This window comes from Choristoneura fumiferana, chromosome 5, assembly GCF_025370935.1.
Source record: "Choristoneura fumiferana chromosome 5, NRCan_CFum_1, whole genome shotgun sequence".
Lineage (NCBI taxonomy): Eukaryota > Metazoa > Arthropoda > Insecta > Lepidoptera > Tortricidae > Choristoneura > Choristoneura fumiferana.
The window spans coordinates 18,602,886-18,620,952 of record NC_133476.1 but is presented as its reverse complement, the minus strand read 5'-3'; the positions used below and the strand labels follow the sequence as shown (position 1 = coordinate 18,620,952).

The 18,067-nt window shown below is 39.2% G+C and overlaps 1 protein-coding gene across 1 annotated transcript in view; it reads right to left on the bottom strand.

Moving 5' to 3' along the window:
* DCX-EMAP (Doublecortin-domain-containing echinoderm-microtubule-associated protein) overlaps positions 1 to 18,067 on the bottom strand; it is a 42,602-nt gene that overhangs the window by 11,323 nt on the left and 13,212 nt on the right. The window contains exons 2-9 of the mRNA XM_074088247.1: positions 9,618 to 9,809; positions 6,450 to 6,566; positions 6,226 to 6,356; positions 5,753 to 5,883; positions 4,952 to 5,090; positions 4,094 to 4,243; positions 2,932 to 3,103; positions 2,237 to 2,332 (exon numbers count right to left, since the gene is read on the bottom strand). Coding sequence (XP_073944348.1) covers positions 2,237 to 2,332; positions 2,932 to 3,103; positions 4,094 to 4,243; positions 4,952 to 5,090; positions 5,753 to 5,883; positions 6,226 to 6,356; positions 6,450 to 6,566; positions 9,618 to 9,809 — 1,128 coding nt within the window. The remainder of the gene's footprint in view (positions 1 to 2,236; positions 2,333 to 2,931; positions 3,104 to 4,093; positions 4,244 to 4,951; positions 5,091 to 5,752; positions 5,884 to 6,225; positions 6,357 to 6,449; positions 6,567 to 9,617; positions 9,810 to 18,067) is intronic.

Here is an 18,067-nt window from a genome sequence, read left to right as displayed (position 1 = left end):
CGGGATCACCGTCCCAGGAAGCTGGTTCCATACTTTAGTCGTGCGTTTTAAAATTTTTATATCTTATAATTTTAGCGCATTTTAAAAAAGTTTTAAAATGAAACGTGATAGTAATCGCAGTTCTGTACAAAAATCGTAGCTCGCTACGAACTGCTACGGCTTCGTAGCTCGTAGCGGTTCGTAGAGGCAGCCGCGTAGCGGTGGGCGTGGCCTAGGTATGGGTGTGTTGAACTCGCTAACGTCCAATGACGTATACATACTTGTTGGGATATGTTTCTATTGTTTACTGCGCGAATTTATTGGAAGTTGTTTTATATGTTACCCCATATTATTATGTATATATACATATATTTTGCTGGCTATAGATCAGACGCGTATGATTTGCGGTGTATGAGAAAATATATATTTAATTAAGCTCTGAACATTTATAACGAAAGTATATTTTTAATTAGTTTTTATATGAATTATAATCGCTTGGAATTCTGTTATCGCGCGCTGTTCCCTCTGTGCTGTGGATTTTTCCGGGATAAAAAAAAGCCTATTTCACTCTCTGTCCCATAAACTATCTCAATGCCAAAAATCCGGACAAAAAGACGGACAAACATACAAACACACACACTTTCGCATTTATAATATTAAGTATAGATTTAGCAGCGAAAAACGCGTTTCCACTTTTTAATGTTCGCGGTTAATAATAAAGATTACGACTGGTTTTTTTAAACATTCCGTAAATCTTTCATTTTAAGTTAACAGTGTTCTCTGTTCTCAGGCAGTCTACAAAGCAAGTAAACTCACAAAAATATAACAAAAACCTATATCAATGTAAATAAGTAATCTTGCAATTCCTGCTTTAAAATATAGACCGCTTTACCACAAGCACAATACAAAACTTTACAATAATTATTACATCAAAAACATTACCTAAATTGCGTCACCTTTATAATGACACCGAAATGGCTGCAATTAAAAAAGCCCCTAAATAAAATTACTAAACACCCGTTATCATCAGATCTCGAAGAAGCCAAGCCAAACATTGGCCAAGTACACATCAAGTCGTCAACTTAGCTATCGCTAGATCTTAATGTGTCCCTTGACCTAGAAAACTGTTGACAACGTTTACAATCCTGTAGACTAAGGATTTAATTTTAATACGAAACAAAGAAAATGAAACGTTGGTTTTGTTATCTTGACCTTTTTTGAGCGACTTCAAAAAACGAGGATTGCCAATTAAGTTGTACCTATGTTTTACAAGCTTTTATTTTTTAACGTTGCGTTTGGTTACTTTGTAGTTTCCAGTTGAAGAGATTGGGCACACTTACTTATGTTAATTCGGCGACAGAACTACAATCTGGTAGCAAAATTCCGGTTGTCACGCCATTATCGTCTCCGCAGGACGGAATTGTTGTTACTATTAGTCTTGGAACTCTTTGTAATATTTTAAATTGAATAACAATGCAAGTAAGTAAAAAAACTCGTACCTATTATATAAATAAAATTAACAACATGTTATAAAGATTAAAGTGTTAATAATTATGTTTTTTTAACAACAATGCCTAAGAATAGAGCATCCAACATTTTATCGGACCGGATACAGACGAGTGGAAACAAAAGTAAAAGGTAATAGTAAATTAAAGTAAATTTAATAGAATTGCGAAGTATTTAAAGAACTTAATTAAGAGCACAAAATCACTGTTGGCCGTTACGTAGTTCTATTTACTTATGTGTAAATAATCTAATCGCGTGACCAGTGCTCCTGTAAAAATGCTTGGTTTATGAGCATATTCGTTCGCTTATAGACTTGTTTTACAAATTTAAAGAAGTAAAGATTAAGAAAAAAGATAATCTTATCCTTTTTTTGAAGTCGGTTAAGAAGCCTCTTGTGCCTATTTACAGTATGTAAAATAGTTTATTTCAAAAGTCATAAAACAAAGACCGCTGAGGACAAAAATAATAATTATTAGTAGTAGTAATTTTATCTAAGGAATTACTTTTCAAATTTCTCGCTTCAACCAGCAACCAGAAAACAATGTATTGAGTTAAATACAAGCGTCAAAAGCATCTGTTATTGCTCTAATTCTTTTTGATTCCCCGGGCCAATATTCAGAGTCGTAACGTTAACTTTTTATGAAGAGGACCGCAGTACCGATGGTGTATATAGTTTTATCAAAGTAGTTGCGACTTGGTGGGTATGACGTCCGCCCAAGCGGTTATTCCCAATTGATTAAATGTGACTTACCGCGACTTTTCCCAGTAGGTGCCCCCATTGCCACTGCCAGACGGAGAGAATGCTCTCACGTCCTGCGTCTACAGCCAACACGTAGCTACCGCCGTTCTGCAGTTTCCAACGTTACAACTTAGCATCGTTACCAGTAGGAACAAGAATGATCCTAAGTAGTTACTTAAAAGATGCTGTCTAACTAGATAAGAACTTGAAATTTGATAGCACCACGTCCACTAGTTCGACAGCATCTTTTTCTTGATTTTCATTAACTTCGTCAAATGGCTCAGTTTGTTTGATAGAAACTATCTGATAAATAACTTAGGCCAAATAAAAAAAAATACATAAATTAAGTTCACTCACAGTCATCGTTAAAGTTCAAATTGATAAACGTGACGCAATAGACGCGTCACTGCATAACCACTGCGTAATTTCAATTCCTGCGTAGTGGATCCTACATACATCTAATTAATTTTACAGTGTTTTAACAGCGTATTGGTTTCATATACATTTTATGTGTGTATAGATGATAAGTACTTACTTGAAATTGTTGACCTTGGACCAGTGGCGTAGCGTGGGTATCAGCCATCCGGGGCGGAAGAAAATTTTGCTGCCCTCTTATTTAGGGTACTCATTCTAATCGGTCCGAATCGTAGCTAGATACTGCTATAGTACTAATACTAAGTAAGAATGAGATAGAGCGTTATAAATACCAGTTGCGAGAACGCGACAGCAGACACGCCGGCTTCGAACTCCGCCATCCCAAACACGTGTAAAGTTTGCAGCGTGTCGGTACTCCATATACGGACATGCGCTTGCGCACGCCGCCCGCGACCCGCGCGCTGCCCGCTCGCGACCAGCTCGCGAGAGGGGTGGAGTTCCATGCTGCGAGAAATGGAGTTTGATAAGGACCACAAAGTATACACGGTTCTTTTTAATCGGTGGTCAGGAGTTGAAAAATTATTACTTATAAGTAAATAATATGTACTTACCTATAGGGACCTATAATAAGTTAATATCTGACTTACTGACTCATCAACGCTCAGCCCTCAGCTCAGTAAACAAGGAATTAGAAAGGATTTTTCGAAATTCAATCCTCAAAAGTCTCTACTCACTACACCGTTTCATGCCATGATCGTAATTGGAACGTGTCAGGAACGGAATGTCAAAGCGTATACATACATAACTCGCGACGGTGACGGTTTGTTAGGAAACGTGCTAGTGTGCGTAGTCTCACACTTTTCATTCAATACAAAGAATATTTTTGCCTGACACTTTGCTGTTACGGTCATGGTATGATACGGTTTAATGGGTAGAGCCCTTAAGGGGTTGAAAGTTTTTAAGGAAGTTCGTAATTTTTTAAGCTAAAAGCAAAACTTTTTTTAGGCTAACATTCTAAGGCACTTGTCCCACCGCCGACGATGAGCGAGAAGCGAGCAGAGCGAGTAACTAGAAACGAGTGGGCGAGCAGTGAAAACCGAGTGTTCGAGCACGACGGGCGATTACTCGCTCCACTCGCTCGAGCCGGGCGGCCGCCAAGCTAACAGCGCTGAGCGAGTATCGCTGAGCTAGTTTTATAGCTCTTGTCGCTGCGACAAAAGATGTAAGAGCGACTTCTCGCTGGCAGTGTGAACCGCCAGCGATCAACTATTAATATATATGTCTCTTTTACTCACACAGGATCTTATATCTTTTGTTCGTTTCTTGAGCGAGAAAATAGTCGATAGCCAATCGTTTCCTCGCCGGCGGTGAGACAGCTGCCTAAGAGTATAATGTAAGTGTATAAAAAGAGAAAACCTGACTCACTGACTCTTCAACGCCCAGCTTAAACCCCTATTTTACCAAAAGCAATCTGTCCATTTAAAAACTTCTTACCATTGTATATCCTCAGTATGGCCAGTATAATGCCGCTGTGACTCCTCGTCTCGGTCGTACATGACCGCCACGGCAGCCACGTAGTAAAGCAGCTCCCCGGTCGGCAGCACCCAAAGGTTGCGGCGGCAGTCGGAGCCGCGGTAGCCGTAACTGATGGGACATGGGAACTTAAATAATCAACCTAGCAGTGCTCTGGGTTCTGGTAGTTATAAGTTTTCATAATGCCGATTGAGGATAAAAGCGACGATAACGAAACAAATTATACAGAAACGGGTAATTTTTATGCTGTGATTTCAATGACTCTGGCGGCATACACCTTTGGACCACAAGTGCGATCTGATTGGGACAAACTTCTACTATAATATATAGGTAGTATACACGTCAGCTCTTGAGTCCCCTAAATCGTCGATTTTGCCTGAAGCGGCCTTTATCCTTAGGTACTTGCGGTTTCTGAGCTACGTTCAGTTGTGTCAGAACTTGGAAAATCTCTTGAATAAAGGGCCCATTTCGTGCGCTACTCTATTTTCAACAAGAACAATACGAAACGCAATGACTCAATGACAGAAGATACTAGACTATTCATACTGTGAAATTTTTGCTGTCAGCTGTTTTGTGAACAAACACCTTATTAGTTGCTAACAGTACACTATGTACGTACAATACAAGCGAACTTCGACGAGATTAAAAAATTACCTGGTTAAAGCACGGTGGATGCAGGCTCCAGTTCCATCGGTTGGAAGCAGCCTGCATCCACCGTGGGAGGCCTATGTCCGACAGTGGAGGTCCTGCGGCTGTTATAGTGAATATGCTGAATACAACTTCTCTCCCTTTCATTGGCCACTATAAAAGAACACTTACACCCATTCCAGCGCCATCTTCTTCTCCGGCGGCGTGTTGTCGATTGGCGCGTGATGGATGGGCGGGTAGAACGTGCGTCGGAGGCCGCGGATCGTCACTCGAATTGGTTCCTCTTTGAGCACCTCCAGTAGAGTGTAATCTAGGGTACAAGTTTCATGTTAAGGAAGGAGTAAGTAACACCGCATGTGTAATCTTGATCAGTGTAAGTAGTTGATTGACGTTGAGTCCGTATCGAATACTCCCGAAAACTCCTCGACTACTCTAACAAGAGTAAGTAAACGTCTGATTACTCAACGCGCTAATACCCAATGTATGAACTCTGTTGTCACCTCGGATTACATCACTAATAACTGCTGTCACCAAAATATGTATGATAAAAATAAATAAATATGACAACTATAGAAACAGTGACGAACACTGTTACGTTTGCCTTGCTACAAACATGTAAGTATACACTATGTACACAAAAATCTTCGATACAAGATCAACTGCGAAAGTTTTATAATTTCTCCATGTTATACCTAGACTTCGTTATCCCATCAAAAACATTTCATGTAAAATGGGGGCTAAGCCAAGACTTACAAACTCATAACGTTTTCGCTGTAAAAAGTCATCAGATCCAAGGAAAAGCCAAACCCCTAAACCCTGGCTTTACTAACCCTACACCTTGGTTTTAAAGTGTGACCTGGCAGTTTCATAGCTCTATTGCATATCATAAAATTGAAGACCTGTGACATAATTTTCTACCATACATAAGTCTATCGGACCGTCTGGCCGATATTGTAAGAACCGGCTTGTTACCTGAGTTGCGAACGATCTCCCCCTCCGGAGCGTACAGCACGCGCGGTCGGCTTTTGCTGCGCGCGCGCCGCCCGCGTACTGATACTTCTTCCGACGCAGGCGCCACGGCCACGTTGCCACGCGACCGAGATCTATAGAGAACAATTTGCAAAATATACTTTTAATCAGTATATCAGTATTCACAATTTTTTAACCGATGTTAGGACGCATAAGTTTCCAAAGAACAGCTTAGATGCATCGGACAAGTGCGGTGAAAGAATAGGTGCGGTAAAAACATCAAGGCAGCTTGAACGTGGAGGCATTACGAGGATTTTACTAGGTTGATTAACCCCTTCTACCAAATTTTGAATAGTAAAATCAACTAAATAAAAGCAAGGACCTAGTAGCGTCTTTGGCCCTCAAGGCGACTTAAACAAAAAAACCCCTCCTGGCTTCTGGCTGGTTTTACACTACGTATACTCGTAATATCTTACCTCCTCATAGGAGACTCGACAGGAAGGGGAGCGCTGACTCCCGGGCTCAGCGCTGGTGCGACCATCACAGACCCCAAGTAGAAAGTCTCTACATCGGAGAACTCGTTCCGTAACTGGGAGAAACTCCTTACCTACAGAAAAGAAAACTTTCATTTTCTATCCGGCTCGGAGGCCGTTTTTGCAAATATTTTAGCTGTTGATACGAGTATTTTTGAATTTGTTACCTCTTGTCCGGTGATTGTGTACATTCTCTTAGCACCGCTCATTTTCAGTACTTGTCCCAAATCCTCGAGGACCTCTTCGAATGGTTGCGTCGTCCGCAGGTTCAGTAACACGCGACACTATTCCATAGAAAAGAACATGTTAGGTATCTTTAGTTCAGTAGTATATTTTTTAGGGTTCCGTACCTAAACGGTGTCAAATGGATAGTTACGTGTACGTCGTTGTCATAACACTGTCCATCTGTCTGTCAAAAACCCTCCTTGTTCCAATCAACTAATATAAAATGACCCTACGTCCATTTTGCTTAGGATAGGGGCTCTGCTAACACTGGATATTCATAGATAGACTGGATAGCACAATAAAACTCCAAAATTTCCATGAACAATATTTTAAAGTCCATCATAGCTCTTCACACATTTTCCTTTCTTCTATAATGGCAGCAACAATCCTTATCGCTGCGCCCTTACCGCCCGCGCCCTTACTATGTAGGAAGTGGTAGTAATAACTAATATCATAGCTCCACATGTTTTACGTAACCTCGAACTTCAATAGTCGATTGGATTCATAGAGGAATTATCCAATAGAGAGGCACTTAACGTAAGTACATAATGTAGCGATAAGGTCGCCTATTGCTTAGCTTGTTATTTTTCTCTCTGTGTACCTATTTCTGTATCATTTACTATTTGTGGTGTACAATAAAGAGTCACGTTGTACACTCAAGGACTCTAAATCATGAGCCACCATGGATCCTTTTAAAGGAAAAGTCATTACGATTTTCATTGTTAATTAATGCGATATCACTATGACGTTTACGGTGAAATGGTTACATTGTGGCTCATTTATTATTTATTTATTTATTTCTAATAAACATTACATCTATCATTAAAGCTACCCAATACGATAGAGTAGCAAGCACCTTATATATTTAAAGTATCATGAATTAAAGTCCTTGGCGGTATTCTATGCATGTCGATTCACAAGAGCTGAAACGAATGAATTGAACAAAAGTAATGTCACACAGGTTGAGAGTCGCTCTTTTACAGGGTCATTTGCAGAAAATGTGCAACGTGTGTTACGTTCGTAGACAAAACCATTCACACTAAAGTGTAACGAAACTGAGATATCCCCAAAATTTGTAACGAAAAAGATTTATCAGGTGCATTACATTCAGAGGAATAACAAAATATAAATATATTCATACAAAAATGTAACGAACTGAGATAAAAATTTGGGACATATTTTTTCTTGTATGAGGTTCGAATGTAGAAACAATTCTGAGTAAACAATTTTCTGATAAATAAAACGAAAGGTGCATATTTTTGCAAATTACCCTTATAATTTTGTAATTCTAGATAGTAGGTATAAATATACTCTATTCCTTCAATTTAGATGATGGCGACCCTAAAAAGATGACGTCTATTATAAACTCTGAAGGTGCTGGCTAGGCCAAATTTACTTTTAAATGATGATGATGTGTAGGAGGACTTAGCGCCAACTAGCGAGTCACTGAAACCCTCATCGGACAGCGCTATAACGAAAGAACCTAACCAGTCTATTGGTGAATTCCTCTATGGTTGAAATTCATACTCGTAACACACTGTTTGTTGGCCAAGGCCATCCCAACCACTTATTAAAGCAAATCCGTGAAATAAATTCACATTTACAGTGATTATAGCCCGCGCTTGATAAAAACATTGTAAGCGTTCGAAGTATGTGCGACTGCTTTAGTTCTTAGAATTAATTAGGCACGATGGCTAATAAGTAGTAAGCTCGTTAACACGCTTGTTTGAATAAGGAGGTCATAGTCAGAGTCAGAGTCACGGCTCTATTATATTTGGCAAACATACAATATTCAATTTTAAAGTAGGTAGATTTAATGAGGGATAAAAGTAAGGCGAAATATAGCTAGATGGCTATCGTGAGGTTTTTTTGACGTTACGGTCTTGCTTGCAAATGGCTCACTTAAGCCGAGTTTAGACTTGCAAGAAAAATCGTGCAAGTTGCATTGCATTGCGAGGCCGTAAAGCCAACGAGTTTGTAGTAGTCAATCGAGCGCCGCAATGTAATGCAACTTGCATGATTTTTTTTGCAAGTCTAAACTCGGCTTTAGTTATTAGCCAATTGCAAGCAAGACCGTAACGCAGTGGCGTAGCGTGGGTATCAACCGCCCGGGGCGGAAGAAAATTTTGCCGCCCTCTGTTTAGGGTAGGTATCTATACACTCATTCTAATCGGTCCGAATCGTAGGTGCGACATTTTTTTTGTTATGAAATTATTATCCCACTGTTGGGTACAGTCCTCCTCTCAGAATTAGAACACTTGCCCAGCGCGGATTGGAACTTCACACATACCATTAAATTTTAATGGTATTTTGCCGCCCCCTAAATGTGCCGCCCGGGGCGGACTGCCCCCCCCCCGCTCCAACTACGCGACGCCACTGCCGTAACATCAAAAAAACCTCACGATACTGCCGCCATCTAGCGACATTTCACCTGTTTTTTAGCCCTCATTATATTGCTTTCTCAATAAATTTCAGCAAGCGAGTTGAAAAAGCAAGATAAATATGTACTTTTCCGACGAAATACGATAACATTATTCACTATAATCTGTACTTTTCTGCCTTTTCGCAGAAATATTATTCCCAAATGTTTCATTTGGTAAACTGTTGCATTTTCCAATTCACGATTTTCTATGAAACCATGTTTTTTCGGAACTTTCATAACATAAAACTAACCTCGCCTACTGTGTTCTATAAAACCATAAGAAAATAGACTGAGATATTTTTTTGATTTCGGAGAAAATTGAGAGTTGGGAAATAAAACAGTGAAAAAATAATTCTGATATCGTACAGATTCTACATTTTTTAGCACAGTAGGCGTATATATATTTATATCTGTCTCTTTTTCTCCTTTTTATTAGACGACTGGATGGCCAAGTGGTTAGAGAACCTAACTACCAAGCTTGAGGTCCCGGGTTCGATTCCTGGCCGGGGCAGATATTTGTGTGAATAATAATATGTATTTAAGTATGTATTTATCTATATAAATTGCCTAGTATCCATAGTACAAGCTTTGCTTAATTTGGGACTAGGTCAATTGGTGTCAAGTGTCCCATGATATTTATTAATTTATTTATTATTCTATCAGTATCATAGGTAGGTAATAATGTCACCTGTATAGAGTGATCCATGTTGTTAATGATGCGGATGACGCGTCCGCTGGTGGGCTTGCCGCCCCCCGGCGGGGGCGCGTCGGACTCCGCCACCGACTGCTTCCGTGTGCCGGCACGAGACCAGCCGCTGCCGGCCGGCGCCGCCACCGTGCCGCCGTACCACATACCGTTCTTTTTGCCGTAACTTGCCGCCTGCAGGATTAAACATGTTAATATTTTGAAGGGGGGAAAGGAAGAAGGAATACCGGGATTAAAAATGAAGCTTTATAGAGAAATAACTACTTAAGAGGTTAGGTAGTGAACATCACAGGGCTCCACCGAAAAGCTGGCAGCTTTCTCAGTCAAAGCATAAGTAGTTTAGCTATTTGAAGAAGGAACGCTGCCAGCTTCTTCAGGACCTTGCCTATGAGACTTTGCTACTATAAATAGTGTTTTTTTTGTTTTATGTAGGTATTTTTAACAAGATATTATTGTAATAATCACGCACGATCACCAACCCTGTGACCAAGCTTCGAATAAAAGAGTGAAAACTACCAAACCGATATTGTTAAATACACTTCCTCTGATGGCTAATGATTACTATAATAAACGATCTATCTATTCGCTTAGTTTTGTTATCGATTTCAGGGCCTCTTACTTATATAGGTACGGTTCTATCGATAAATAACAACTCAAATCCGCCCACTGTTCATTCGCATTCCATTATAAAGTAACATTACCAGCACATTTTCCTTCAGCACTTGCCAATTCAGCTAAACTGTTGCCTAATTCCGCTGTTCAATTGTTTCCGAGGGTGTGGACGCCCCTGACCCGGTTGCATCGGCTGATAAATGTGCTTGGAGCTAACTGCCAAATCAACTGACGTGCATATGCACTGTATACTCGTACATATAATGCTGTTGCAATTTGGAGTTCTGGGTTATTTAAGCATTTCAACCACCTCATTTTCGTGGTTTTGTTAGGGTTCCTGTACTTCTACCAGATAACTGAAAAGTCGTATCAGAATCTTCTGCCATTTTTACAAATAAGTTTCCATGAAAATGATTAGGAACAAACGCCCGAATAATAACCCTTTTAGACTAAGGGAGATGCGTATGATTTTATGTGCTTACTTATTTGCCTTGAGCTTTTGCCCCTATCTGCAAAAAGTTCGATTATTGCTATCCCGTGGAAGCTATGAAATTTTCAGTAAAAACTAGCCTACGGCCTTCTCAAGATCTTAAATAATCTTCATATCAAATTTAATAGAAATTGGTTCAGCGGTTTAAGCGTCAAGAGGTATCGGACAGACAGACTTACTTACGCCTTTATGGTATTGGTAATAAAGATTAGGTTTTCTTACAAGCTTTTATTTAACTTTACCTATTAGGTATACGTATTTGTTTGTTTTGTTTGTTTGCTTCAAACCTTACAAGTTAATGTTGGTCCACTTTTAGTGGTCGGATTGACTTGAAGTATTTGGCTGACGATTCAAGTATAGTCAGCAAAAAGTATGTATTAAAAATGAGCGAATAAAATAGCGCTGAAGAGCAACCATTTAAAATTAATGAAGATAATAAGTAAAGAGAATTGGTTAAAAATATGCAGAAGAAAGGTTTGAGAAGCAAACAAGAAATATTTTTCCACAAAACGTGGAAGAAGGCTATAATGGACTTATTAATTTTAAAACAGTTTAGGTATTAAAGAGGAACAAAAAAATTCAATGAATATATTTAATTTCAGCACCTTTAGCTTACGTATCTTGGAAAAACGTAGAAAGTTTATTGAAATGAAGCTAGGTCGGAATTATCCTTTGAATACTTTGTTCCTTGGTAATCTATATTTTGTATTGTCGTATGTAAATGATTACGTTTCGTCAGTGGTAACGAAAGCGGATTAATTCAAGAATTCTAGGTTTACGAGGGAATTCCACTTAGTTCCGAGTGCCGGGTTTTTTCAGTAATCTCATGCGAATAGCAATGCATTTAACCTAGTTTACTTTGCACGGTTGTATTATTTAAATAAGCAAGATATCAACAATTTACAATTTAATTATTACTTAATTTGTTTTCGAGAAATTTTTACTTCATTTGTGTCAAACTGCACATGTTTTGTATACTTTATCTTAATCTAACATCAAAGCCTTTGTTATACTTAATTAAACCCAGTTTATAATTTAAGCACAAGACCAAGTAAAAAGTTACTAACCATGACTGTAATTCTCAAGTCTTCGGCACTTTTAGGGTAGTACCGAATTCTGATTCGCGATATTTTGCACAGCGGGCGACCGGCGCCCCGACGCGAGAGTGAACTACTGCTCGTGTAAACAAGCAGTTCTTTCGACAACCAAATTATTCCGAAGTCCTTGGCCGGTGGTACTGACCGTTCGCCAAGGACAATGCTTATCGCCAAGTCTGTGCGTGCAATTACAATTAACCACTCGGACTGACCTTCCCATCCCCTCGCGAATACTCAACACGCACACCAGTCGGGGAGTTTTTAAGTCTCATCGGGGGTCTGAATGACTTGGTTACCAGTTTTCACACACGTCGAGCCCAGTCATCGCACGTGTGAAGCGGGCGAGGTCGTCTCGAATTGCTGCATAACAAATGGACTGCGGCGTTTGAAATTAATACGGCGAAAATGTTGTACATTTTGTCGTTTACCGGGTAATTGGGGCATCCAAGGGAGTAGGTACTTGGAATGAGCGGATTTTATAACTTAGTGGGTGATTTTGGTTCGCCTTGGCGGTGGCTTAGTCGGAAATCGACAAGGCGATTAGTTTGTACCGATTTGGGCAAAATGCTGTGTGATTTTGCTGTTAACGTTGCCGGCGATACTGTTAAGATATAAGGGTTAAAACTTTATATTCTATTGCTAACATTATGAATATATACTTAATAATTCTTAGTCGTAGGTATTTTATTCTTACTTTGAATACGAAGCTATTGAAACAACTATTTTTTAAGTAGACTTTTACTTTGTGCAACGTTTTGTTGATCTTGTTACTTGTAAAACAAAGATTTCTTAGACTTACATTGTAATAATGTAAGTGGCCATTGCACAAACGTTGAGCCATCTTCGTTTACAACAATAAAATGAGCTCCTTTGTATGAAGAATAATTTCTTACAAACCATTTTTCATCAACCTGTAGACCCCATACACAACACATTACCTTATCCACCTCAACGCACACCCGCTGCCTGCCACTCCACACGCAAAACTTTTGAATATTTATAAGAAAAACATTGGATTATGTAATATTTCGTATAAATTACAGTACTTAAGTGGTAGCTTCGTAAACTCGTATGTAAAAATAATAGTACCTAATGTACCTACTTCATTATAGCACTACGGCTGTTACGTGTGTTACGTGTTGACTGTAGAGATTTTGTTAAGAATCTTATTGCTAATAAAAACAAATATATTACAAAATATCTAAGACTATATATAACTGCATTTTAAGAATAGTTTGATCACACATAATCATACCGGGTGTGGCCTGTAATATGAGCAAATAATTAAAACATACATACTCGTCAAACTGAATAACATTAGTTCAGGGATTTGTAAAAATAAGTATATTGTTTGTTTATTTTTATTACACTTTAAAGTTTATTCGAAGAAGAAATGTAAAGCAAAATGCTTGATGTTTGTAGCGTGACAGGCGACGTCAGTTGTGTTCTAGGATGGCGTACATTGATAGCAGTATTTAATTGGTATGAAAAAGGGAAGATTCAAAGTCTCCATTTTTTTTTAAGTCGCTGAACTAATGTTGTTCAGTTTGGCGAGGAGGATCTATGTTTTAATTTTTTGCTCGTATTACAGGCCACTCCCGGTATAACAATTAAAACCGAAAAATCGAAATGATACAATACAACGTCCCCGCCGTAGCCTCAACAAACCCGCTGGCACATCGAATGATATTTCATTGAATAGAAGAAGCCGCATCTACCCGTGACTTTATAGAATAGTGTGCCTAGATAGTATAGTTTAGTAAGGTGGTACTCGTACTCACAGGAGGCTCAGGCACGGAGACAGGCAGCGACACAACGACAAAGGGCGCGTCCTCGTCGCTGTCTAGCATGGAGCTGTCAGCTGCGAGCCAACGGAACCTGCTCGGACCCCACAGTTTGAAGCCCTGCTATTTTGGTCACAGCTTAACTACAATCCCTACTTAAGTATCTACTGTTACAGTTTGAGATGCTTGTAAATCCACTTCATGGTTTTGAACTGAATTGTTTTATTGTGTCTATTGAAAGTAGTTTTGAGCATATTTACGACCACCTATCGCTACGAGCTACGTTTGTCACCAATACCAGAGTTTTTCTTCTTTGTAGCGAAAACTACCTACGAACAGAGAACCAGGTTGTCTGGTTCTTGCACTGAATGTATTTGATCTCTGCATGACAATGCAAGTACAGTACACAAATAGTAGAGTAGCAGAAACATAAAAGAAAAAATATTTTAAATTTCCACTTTTACAATTTCAGTTCTCACATTTTTATACATGTTACTTTAACGATAACCAATATCAAGGCAGCCGTCAAATCAAAGGGATTCGATGCATTCACCATCTCTTTCTAACTTTACCATGTGACGGAAAGTAGTGGTGAGAACGATTATGTTTCCAAGTACGTTAGACAATTAAGGCCTTTCATTCCATCCATCCCATCCATCCCAGCCTATATACGTCCCATTACTGGGCACAAGCCTCCTCTCAGAACAATAGGGCTTGCGCTATAGTTCCCACGCGGGCCGAGTGCGGATTGGGAACTTCACACGCACCATTGATTTGCTTCGCAGGTGTGTGCAGGTTTCCTCACGATGTTTTCCTTCACCGCAAAGCTCATGGCAAATTTCATTTGGCTTTCATTATGGCTTAGTAACTTGGCGAATCTCACGCTAAGAGTCAAAAGACAGCGTAAGCATTATATGTCACTCGCGTTTACAACCTAGTCAAGTTCAAGTACCTGGCAGAACCATCCCGCATGCGGTTAGTGGCACAGCCTGCTTAGCATATGCTAATGGGTGCTGTGTGCCGGGGTGACGTACTTCCACTGTCCGGCCGAACGCATACATTAGCACAGGTTAGGCTGGAGTACACTTAGTACAAGTCGTGTTCCTAGCATGGGGAGAGGCTACAACATAGATATCTCTCTCCAGGCAGATGTTATTCCTTGGGAGCGACCAAATTGAGAAACTAACGAATTGAGATAGTGCGATGCAGAATGTCGTAGTTGCTTTGTGTGAAGTGACGACTAGATGGCGGTAGGAGTCCTTACACTAGGGTCAATATATTAAACCTGTAGGACCTACAGTGTAGGTAGTCTGTTCCCCGACAGTTAATAAAAATATTATCAAGGTTCTTAACTCATCGTAAACGCGGCTCACTAATTACTTTTAACGATAAAAACAATAACTTTATACAACTAAGTACTAAGTACATAACTGTATAAAACCTAACCGACACACTCGAAGTGCATTCCAGAACGAAATGGCATTAATGGCCAGCGCGTCCGCTTGCTCGACGGGCCGCAAGTTTGACTAAAACTGAATGCCTTGTACGAAACTCAGTTCGCGCGGTGACAGCGACGTCAGTCATACAGTTTGCGATTTAATGCAAATCCGATAAGCTATTTTTGCATGATTAGGGTTACTAATTTTGAAAATCCTGACACAATTCCTGAATTTCCTGACGCTCGGGGGACGGGGCGGGGTTTGCCGCGGCGCCATGATATCATGCATATCAAGCAGGGTAACTTGACTTGCAAGAGTTATTCGTTTTCCTTTTACTGCCTGAACTGTTCAGTTTTTCGTATAAAATTATCCGAAACTCAATCAAACTTAACTTAATTTCCCAAACTATCACTATAGCAAATTTCATGAAGATTGACTGAGTACTTTAAGTGTGAAAGCGTAATAAGCAAACAAACACACATATAATACACATTTATAATATTAAGTAGAAAGGATAACCTACGGAACTTTGTAAGTGTTACAAAAAAGGTTCATTATTCATTAAAAATCCTGACATTTTCGTATTCCGACCGCATTCCTGACAAATAGCCAAAATTCCTCACATCTGATAGATAACCCTATGCGTGATGGAGTAACAAACATTTAAACTACCTAACGTACGTCGGTAGAAAAATCAAATATCGATTCATTCGTTAAGTTTAACAGCTCCATACGTTTTGACAACTATGTTTAACACCAAAATCCTAACCTAATATATTTCTTACCAAGTAGCCATTACTCTTGTAGCTTACAGTAGCCCTTGATATGTAGTTTGTATTTTAAAAGGGCCTTCGAAGTTTTTCGCTCAAGGTATCGATGTAAATTTAATTTGGTGTTTGAACCTTGTGAATATAATGGATGAGGGCATTTTAGTAGATTTTGCATACTTAGGTACTTGGGTAAATCTGTGGCATAGGTACCTACGAGTATATTTGAGACCTAGCCTTTAATAACTTTAAATTAACAATTGCTGTCTGAAATATTCCTAACTAGCTTAAGCCCGCGACTTCGTCTGCGCGGATCTAGGTTATCGCGCGGTGGCGCCCTCTACCGGAATAAAAGGTATCCTATGTTGATCCTTGGGGTTCAACATATCTATATACCAAATTTCATCAAAATCGGTTCAGTGGTTTCGACGTGAAAGCGTAACAGACAGACAGACAGACAGACAGAGTTACTTTCGCATTTATAATATTAGTAGGGAAGTAGGGATTATAGTTTGTTCGTTTAAAAAGAACCGGTTCATTTCATGATTCTAAGTGAGGAATGATCCGACTCTATACATGATTTGGATAGGTATTTAACTAAATGTAAACAAAACAATGTCTGTCTCAAAACGGTGTCATAAATATTGAAATTCCCCCATTAAACTATCCAAACATTTATATTTCTGTATTGAAATAGAGAGATAAGTAAAATATTTACTATCCTTGAATTTACCAAAACTGGCAGCTGAAATTTGTATACATTTAGTTAAATATCTATCCAAACCAAGTATAGTTTCGACTTATAAACATGAGATGAACCATTTCACCCACTTAGGGGTGACACCCGACCGTGAATATCAGTAGTGCCACCTATAAAAAATCCTAAAACTGTGGCAGATTGCATAACCTCTACTAATAAAATTATATATGTAACAATACTAAAACCTACCTACTTAATAGGTGCCTACTTGCGTAGTAAGTTTTTTTTTCATTCGAGTTTTGGGGTGACACCTACAATATCCGCCCCGGGTGCCACCATGGTTGCTACGCCACTGAGTCTGAACACCCAGAAAAGAAAGTGTAAAAGTGGTTATTATATTTGACCTAGTTGCAAGTTTGCAACTTATATGATGTGTTGTACGCGACTTATAAAATTATGCAAACCAGAGTTTTTTTTACAAAGGAATAAATTGATTCGCTAATTAGTTCTAAGTGGGGCACGGTATATTACTGTGGCTATCGGCATAGTAGACTTGTAAGTTTTAGGTACTACAGAGTTACCCCCTTATTCATAAAACTTAACAAGCCTATGTTAACTAACAAATGCTTTGTCCCTTTCTAACAAATACAAATGTCGAAGTGACATATAAGGACAAACGAATTTTAGCGGCATTTTAACTAAAATAGGTTTGATTGTCGTTTATGAATAAGGGGGTTAGACTATAGACTATAATGTCCCCCATGTAACATCCCATGCAAGAGTTGGGAAGATCTCGCGAAGCAGAGACTGGAATGGCGCCGCTCTGTAAATAAGGCTGTTGCAGATTTTGAGACGCAACGCTTGGAACACCTGGATGCCAAACGTCTTACTAATATTATTATAATTGCGAAAGTTTGTGTGTGCGCGTGCGCTTTTTGTATGTGTTTGTGACTCTTTGACACTAATACAGCTGGACAGATTTGAATAAAAGTATTTGGGCGACCATGAGACCAGGATGTGATCGACAGCGTTTCCGTAGCCGTATTTTCAGCGGGAACGCTGACAGAAGTACGGAAGTATATGTATAAATTTAGATGACTATTGAATGTAAGGTCCTGTCTAGTTGTAGTGCCTTTAAAAAAACTCCAAAGAGCTAAAATCTGGACAGCCTAAACAGTATCTCATTTACGGCTTACGTACTGCTGATCCTTTATCCAAAGTTAAGGTACATTTGTGTCTATGCTAGCAAATCCTACTCGATTTCAGTACCTACTTTCATTCAGCGAAATTTAAAAGTAGTACCAACTAGAACACAGTTTTTTCGTTGGGTAGCTTTAGAGATAGCACCAAACATGTTTTGTGAATATTTAACTCGCATTCCAATCCAAAACACTGGTAAAATTCACGTGACAAATAGTTTAACATTCGTACTGATATTTTTCATAACTTGTCATGTTGGTAATAAACTTGACGATTTTTTGAAGTGTTTATAGTGATAAAGCGAGTGTTGTCGTAGACGCTCTACGAATCTGATGTACCTACG